The sequence below is a fragment of the Protobothrops mucrosquamatus genome, unplaced genomic scaffold, assembly GCF_001527695.2.
Source record: "Protobothrops mucrosquamatus isolate PMUCROS unplaced genomic scaffold, P.Mucros_1.0 scaffold6652, whole genome shotgun sequence".
In the NCBI taxonomy this organism is placed as follows: domain Eukaryota; kingdom Metazoa; phylum Chordata; class Lepidosauria; order Squamata; family Viperidae; genus Protobothrops; species Protobothrops mucrosquamatus.
The window spans coordinates 11,407-19,347 of record NW_015392472.1 but is presented as its reverse complement, the minus strand read 5'-3'; the positions used below and the strand labels follow the sequence as shown (position 1 = coordinate 19,347).

Genomic DNA, 7,941 nt, shown 5'->3' with positions numbered 1-7,941 from the left:
TCTAGTCCCGCCTTAGGCACGAAAGCCGGCTGGGAGACTTTGGGCCAATCACCAGGAGACGGAGAGTTCTAGTCCCGCTTTAGGCACGAAAGCCAGCTGGGAGACTTTGGGCCAATCACCAGGAGACGGTGAGTTCTAGTCCCGCCTTAGCTATAAAAGCCAGCTGGGAGACTTTGGGCCAATCACCAGGAGACGGAGAGTTCTAGTCCCGCCTTAGGCACGAAAGCCAGTTGGCCTTCCGTGTTGAGTACAGTGGCTGGAACATCTGGGAAATATAGTCCCAATCCACCGGGTTGCAAGAGGCTGGGAAAGACCAGGTAGCCTTCAAGGGCTGGCCCAAAAGGCCAGCAGTTCAGTTCTCAACTGAGATCCATCCGCAGAGCGTCCACAAATTTGGATCCTGGGGCTGCAGCCAGACCCCCCTTCCTTTTGTCCTCTCTCCCCAACACCCGGCCCTGAGTGCCTGCCCCCCCCATCATCTCCCACTAGTCACGTGGCTTCCCCTGCCAGCCTCAGACCACCACAGCCCCCCTCCCTCGGCTGCGGTCTCTGGCCTGGCCTGTCTCACCTTCACGTGCTGCTCGGCTTCCATCTTCTTCTCCTCCAGATACACCGTGCAGATGAAGTCCCCAGCCTGTGGAGAAGGGGGGGGGATGATAAAACAAGCCCCCAAACTCAAAGGACATCTTCAGACTGGGAGGCTAGGCTAGGGATGCTATTAAAATCATTTTTACACCTACCTACCTACCTACCTATCTACCTACCTATCTATCAATATATCTATCTATCTCATCTGCCTGTCCATCCATCTGTCCATCCGTCCATCTGTCCATCCATCCATCCATCCATCCAGATATCTATCTATCTATCTATCTATCTATCTATCTATCTATCTATCTATCTATCTATCTATCTATCTATCTATCTATCTATCTATCTATCTATCTATCTATCTATCTATCTCCATATCTATCTATCTATCTATCTATCTATCTATCTATCTATCTATCTATCTATCTATCTATCTATCTGTCTGTCTGTCTGTCTGTCTGTCTATTCTATCCCTTCCCACTCTCTCAGTCTGTAAACCCAGATCAATGAACCAGTGGAACTCCTTGCCTCCAGAGGTCGTGCAGGCTCCATCACTGGAGGCTTTTAAGAAGAGACTAGACAGCCACTTGTTTGCAACGGTACTATAGGGTCTCCTGCCTGAGCAGGGGGTTGGACNCACACACACACACACACACACACACAAACACACACCTGTGGCCGCATGACCAGACTTCAGGTGCTTGACAACACCACCACATTTACAACCATTTGCAACATCCCGCAGTCACATCTTTGCGTTTTACAACACGGTTTTGACGAAAACCGGCACTGACTGTAACGAAGTGTTGGTCCGCTTAACAAGCGTGTCGTTAGCTCAGTGACTGCGGATTCACTTAGTAACCGTTGCAAAAAATCAGGTCAGTCATGTGACAGAGCCATTTGACACTGTCCTGACTTATAACCAGGATGGGCAAGCTCCAAAACGGTCATAAGTTGAGGACTTCCTGTACAAACATCCATTCTGATCAGAGCGCCAATTCTGCAGGACTGGTAGGCCGAGGCCCACCCAATCCAGCGATGCCCGCTGGCCCATCATCCTTGGCCCAACCTACACTGAAGATCTCCATGTAGCATCTGATGAGGTCCTCCACCACTTGTCCAGCCTTGAAGTCCTTGCCGTCCGTCTGGAAGAGCGTTGGCCCAAAGACGATGGCCAAGTTGTGGGTGGTCATCTGGTTCTCATCAGAAAAACACTGGATGCTGTGAAAGAGACAACATGGAGCTGTGGGACGTGGACCCCATAATTGTCTGCCTGTCTAAGGAAGGGTCTACAGCAAGGGTATCCAAGCTTGGTCACTTGAAGACTTGTGGACTTCAGCTCCACATTCAACTCCACTTGAAGATTTGTGGACTTCAGATCCACAAGTTCAATTCCACTTGAAGACTTGTGGACTTCAGCTCCACAAAGTTCAACTCCACTTGAAGTCTTGTGGACTTCAGCTCCACAAAGTTCAACTCCACTTGAAGTCTTGTGGACTTCAGCTCCACAAAGTTCAACTCCACTTGAAGTCTTGTGGACCTCAACTTCCAGAATTCTCCAACCAGCCATGTTGGCTACGGAATTCTGGGGGTTGAAGTCCACAGGTCTTCATGAGATCAAGGTTGGACATCCCAGGTCTACAGGGAAGGTGGGGCCAGTAGAATACCCTTCCTCACATCCCAAACACAGAACCAATTCAAAGGATGGTTAAAAGAGCTGAGTCTGTCCAGCCTAAGAAGAAAAGGTTGAAGGTGACACCACAGCAGTCTTCCAATTCTTGAAGGACCATCCCAGGGAAGAAGACATGGCCTTATTCTCCATAATGCCCAAGGGTAGGACAAGAATCAACAGGTAGAAGCTTTAAAAAAGAGATCCAAACTCAAAATAAGGAGGAACCTTCAAGAGATACAAAGCAGTTGCGCAATCTCCCTACAGAAAGTTGTGGTGCTCCATCAAGAACTGGACAGGATGATCTGAGGATTCCCACCCTGGACAGGGGTTGGACTAGAAGACCTCTTAAGGCCTTCCAGTCCTAGGATTCTAACCTTCTGAATCCAGAAGTAGGAGCCAAGCAGTAAAACTCAAGAGTTGTCCAGACCTTTCCACCCAGGAGAGAGGGACTCTTCACTTTCCCATCCCAGGTCACCACTCACCGGTAGAGATGGTTGATCAAGGCCTTCATGGTGGCTTTGTTGACCACCGGGAGGCTGTTGAGAAGTCTACGGTAGCGGTTGATCCTTTCGGCGAGGTCCTCCAGAGCTGCCAAGAGAAGCACAAGACAGTGAACAAGAGGGAGTCACCTTACAAATAATAATAATAATAAAGTTGGAAGGGGCCTTGGAGGTCATCTGGTCCAACCCCCTGCTCAGGCAGGAAACCCTATACCATTTCAGACAAATGGCCATCCAGTCTCTTCTTAAAAACCTCCAGTGTTGGCGCATTCAGAGCTTCTGGAGGCAGGTGGTTCCACTGGTTAATTGTCCTAACGGTCAGGAAGTTTCTCCTTAGTTCCAGGTTGCTTCTCTCCTTGATTAGTTTCCACCCGTTGCTTCTGGTCCTGCCTTCTTTAGGTGCTTTGGAGAATAGCTTGACTCCCTCTTCTTTGGGGCAGCCCCTGAGATACTGGAACACTGCCATCATGTCCCCCCTCGTCCTTCTCTTCATTAAACTAGACATCCCCAATTCCAGCAACCGTTCCTTGCATGTTTTAGCCTCCAGTCCCCTAATCATCTTTGTTGCTCTTCTCTGCCCTCTTTCTAGAGTCTCAGCCTCTTTTTTACATCGTGGCGACCAAAACTGGATGCAGTATTCCAAGTGTGGCCTTACCAAGGCCTTGTAAAGTGGTATTAACCCTTCACCTGATCTTGATACTCTCCCTCTGTTCATGCAGCCCAGAACTGTGTTGGCCTTTTTGGCAGCTGCAGCACACGGCTGGCTCTTATTTAAGGGATCGTCCACTAGGACTCCGAGATCCCTCTCACAGTTACTACTATTGAGCAAGGTCTCCCCTATACTATACCTGTACATAGTGGCCCCATAAAACCCCTCCTGCATCAGAGATACTTTACGGGCGCCCACCTCACCAAAGTCCACTTGGTCAGAAGGGCCAAGCAAGGTGGGCTCATGCAGGTGCAGTGATGGATAGGGCCTGGATGCCCAATCCCTCAAAGGGAGTCCTCCTCTTACGACCAAAACGAAGCCCAACATTTCCGTCGCTAAGCAAGACCGTTACGTGGATTTCACCCCGTTTTACAACCTTTCTTCCTACCGCTGCTAAGGGGACCGCTGCAGTTGTTAAGCGAGTGACACAGTCGTTAAGTGAATCAGAAGGTCGCAAAAGGGGATGACGTGATCCCCCGAGACACTGCAACCGTCATTAAGTAACATGCCAGTTGCCCAGCATCCGAATTTTGATTCCCGTGACCCCGTGACCGCTGCGACCGTCGTTAAGGGTGAAAAACGGTCGTAAGTCGCTTTTTTTCGGTGCCGCTTCAACTTTGAGCGGTCACTAAGTGAACCGTTGTAAATTCGAGGACTGCCTATCTCTCGTTTGTTTTTTTTTTTCCTTGAAAAGTCCGCATTTTTCACCGTAGGACGCTGAAGGGTGAACCAGCAGGGACACTGCAGTGGATCCTTGACTTACAACCATCAAAATCTCCGTTGCTAAGGAAGGCAGTCGCTAAATGAATCGCGTCAGATTTTTGTCAAGGGGATCACCTAGTCGTTAAGCGAACCTAGGAAGGTCGCAAAAGGCGATCGGGTGGACCCCAGGACGCTGCAGCCGTCGTAAAACACAGGCCGGTTGTTGCCAAGGGCCTGAGTTCTGATCAGGTGACCCCGGGGAGGCTGCAAGGGTCGTAAGGGTGAGGACTGGTCCTGAGCCCCACGTTCTTCAGGGCCGTTGCAAGTTCGAGCGTTCGCTAAATCGATGGTTGCAAGTGAGGGACGAACCGTGTCCCGTGTTTCACAGCTCCTGGCCCACTTTTCAGAAATGCGAAGCTACCCCTGTTTTCAGGGAAAGCATTTAATAGTAATAATAGTAAAGTTGGAAGGGACCTTGGAGGTCATCTAGCCCAACCCCCTGCTCAGGCAGGAAACCCTACACCATTTCAGACAAAGGGCTGTCCAGTCTCTTCTTAAAAACCTCCAGTGTTGGAGCATTCACCGCTGAAGGCTCTCTGGAGGCAGAATCCCTTGGCCCTGATGACGTTCCCTAGCTGGGTCATGAGACGTCTGCAAGAAAACATCCGAGCCTTCAGTTCTTCTCCTCCTCTTCCTCCTCCTCCTGCTTTTTGCAAACCCCCTCCCTTCCAGCACTGATCATTCTCATTAGTTGGGTGATAAAAAGTCTGCAGGAAAACCACCCAGCTCAGAGAGCATTGAGGACCCCTCAGTCCCCGTCCTCCTCCTCCTCCTCCTCCTCCTCCTCCTCCTCCTCACAAACCCCTCTCCCTTCTAGCACTGATGACGTTCCCTAGCTGGGTGATAAAAAGTCACCAAGAAAACCAAGCTCAGAGAGCATTGAGGACCCCACAGTCCTCCTCCTCCTCCTCTCTGCAAACCCCCCACCCTTCTAGCACTGATGATGTTCCCTAGTTGGGTCATGAAACGTCTGCAAGAAAACCACCCAGCTCAGAGAACATCAAGGACCCCACAGTCTGTCTTTCTTTCTTTCTCTTTTTCTTTCTTTCTTTTTTTTTCTTTTTTCCTTTCTTACTTTCTCTTTCTTTCTTTCTTTTCTTTCTTTCTTTCTTTCCTTCCTTCCTTCCCTTCCTTCCTCCTTCCTTCCTTCCTTCCTTCCTCCTCCTCCCTTCTAGCACTGATGACGTTCCCTAGTTGGGTCATGAAATGTCTGCAAGGAAACCATCCAGCTCAGAGGGCACCAAGGACCCCACAGTCCTTCATTTCTTTCTTTCTCTTTCTCTTTTTCTTTCTTTCTTTCTTTCTTTCTTTCTTTCTTTCTTTCTTTCTTTCTTTCTTTCTTTCTTTCTTTCTTTCTTTCCTTCCTTCCTTCCTTCCTTCCCTCCTTCCTTCCTTCCTTCCTTCCTTCCTTCCTTCCCCCTTCTACCACTGATGACGTTCCCCAGTTGGGTCACGAAACATCTGCAAGGAAACCACCCAGCTCAGAGAGCACCCAGGACCCCCCCCTCCCCAGTTCAGCTCTGAGCTCCAGGGATTCTCTCCTACTGCAGGCCGAGCCCTTCAGGGAAGGGGGGATCTGGGTGTGCCCCCCCACCTCCGCACCTCCTTTACCTGGCACTTTCAGCCAGGCCTGGGCAGAGTCCTTGGTGAAGAGCCCATCTTCCAGGTCCCGGAAGAACCGCTTGAGGGTGTTGGCCACGTCGTCCAGCTGGTGGTCCTCCTCCTTCAGCCGGACCTTGCGGGCGTCTCGGCGGAGGGACTCCAGCAGGCTGGTGATCTTGGAGTTTTGCCCGCTCTTCCGGTAGATGCCCTCCGAGGTCAGTCCTGGGGGGGGGAGGAGGAGGAGGAAGAGGAGAGGGTGAAGGACTTGCAGAGCTCGACATGGCCCATCACCCCGTCATAAGGTTGGATCTGGTCACGCGATGGACCACTTTGTGTCTGGCACAACTCACAACTCACGGTTGTTTAACTCAAGGACTCCCCGTATGGGATTCTGGCGATTTTAAATTATTCCTAGATTCCTAATTGTTTTGATACTTCTGTTTTTATTGCAAGGTAAGTTGCTTTGGATAGCAAGATGGGGAAGGAAGGAAGGAAGGAAGGAAGGAAGGAAGGAAGGAAGGAAGGAAGGAAGGAAGGAAGGAAGGAAGGAAGGAAGGAAGGAGGGGAGGGAGGGAGGGAGGAAAGAAAGAAAGAAAGAAAGAAAGAAAGAAAGAAAGAAAGAAAGAAAGAAAGAGTAACAGAGAGAAAGAGAGAATAAAGACGGAGAGGGAAAGAGAAATGGAGGGAAGGAAGGAAGGAAGGAAGAGAGAAAGAGAGAGGGAAGAGAGAAGGGGAAGGAAAGAAGGAAGGAAGAGAGAAAGAGGGAGAGGGGAAGGCAGGCAGGCAGGCAGGAAGGAAGGAAGGAAGGAAGAGAGAAAGAGAGAGGAAGAGGAAGAGAGAAGAGGGAAGAGAGAAGGGGAAGGAAGGAAGGAAGGAAGGAAGGAAGGAAGGGAAAAAGAGGGAGAGGGAGGGGGAGAGAAAAGGCGAAGGCAGGCAGGCAGGCAGGGAGGAAGGAAAGAAGGAAGGAAGAGAGAAAGAGAGAGGGAGAGGAAGAGGGAGAGGGAAGAGAGAAGGGGAAGGAAGGAAGGAAGGAAGAGAGAAAGAGGGAGAGGGAGAGGGGAAGGCAGGAAGGAAGGAAGGCAGGAAGGAAGGAAGGAAGGAAGGAAGAGAGAAAGAGAGGGAGAGGGAGAGGGAGAGGGAAGAGAGAAGAGGAAGGAAGGAAAGAAGGAAGGAAGGAAGAAAGAGAGGGAGAGGGAGGTGGGAGGAGAGAAGGGGAAGGAAGGGCGGAAGGGAGGAAGGAAGGAAAGAAAGAAAAGAGAGAGGGAGAGGGAGAAAGAAGAGAGAAGGGGAAGGAAGGAAGGAAGGAAGGAAGGAAGGAAGAGAGAAAGAGGGAGAGGGAGGCGGGAAGAGAGAAGGGGAAGGAAGGAAGGAAGGAAGGAAGGAAAGGAAAGGAAAGGAAAGGAAAGGAAAGGAAAGGAAGGAAGATCTTTGGGGGGCCCTCCCTCCCTCCATCCCTCCCAAGGCAAACCCCCCCCCCCCCGCTTACCGCACTGTGTGATGTAATCGATGCACCTGTCCACAATGACGGGCACGTCCATGTCGGTCAGTTGCTGTTCCGACAAAGTGTCCCCGGAGCTGCCAGCTGCTCTCTGGATGGCCCCCACCCAGCCCAGGAAGGCCAGCCGTCTCTCGCCCTGGATGTAGAGCGTTCTGGAAGGAGGAGGAAGAAGAGGCATTACTTACGACCACAATCAGGGCTGGAACTTCCGTTGCTAAGCGAGGCAGCCACTAAGCGAGCCGCACCCAATTTCACCATCTTTCTGCCATGCTGGGCGAATCGGTCATTAAGCGAATCCAGTTCCCCCCCACCCCACCCCTGGTCGCCAAAGGGGATCCCTCGAACCCAGGACTCCGCAGCCGTCATAAATACAAGCCAGTCGCCCCGGGCCCCGCAGGGACGCTGCCTCGGTTGCAAGTGCGAGGACCGGTTGTAGGTCCATTTTTTCAGCACTATGGCAACTTTGAACAGTCACTAAAGAGACCGTCGTAAGTGGGGGACTGCCTGCATGGTCCCTGGAAACATCTCACCTTCTTCTTTCCACCAGCACGAGGACGTCGTTCTCGAGGGCTGAAAAGCAAAAATAAGAATTAATTGAGGGCGAGAC

At 51.1% G+C, this 7,941-nt stretch overlaps 1 protein-coding gene across 1 annotated transcript in view; it reads right to left on the bottom strand.

Annotated features, from left to right (window-relative positions):
• Positions 1–7,941, bottom strand: part of LOC107300312 (arf-GAP with Rho-GAP domain, ANK repeat and PH domain-containing protein 1-like) — a gene marked incomplete at both ends in the record, with an annotated part of 23,722 nt that overhangs the window by 4,408 nt on the left and 11,373 nt on the right. The window contains 6 exons of the mRNA XM_015829647.1: positions 569–634; positions 1,581–1,812; positions 2,746–2,851; positions 5,846–6,058; positions 7,323–7,486; positions 7,865–7,904. Of these exons, the coding sequence (XP_015685133.1) occupies positions 569–634; positions 1,581–1,812; positions 2,746–2,851; positions 5,846–6,058; positions 7,323–7,486; positions 7,865–7,904 (821 nt within the window). The remainder of the gene's footprint in view (positions 1–568; positions 635–1,580; positions 1,813–2,745; positions 2,852–5,845; positions 6,059–7,322; positions 7,487–7,864; positions 7,905–7,941) is intronic.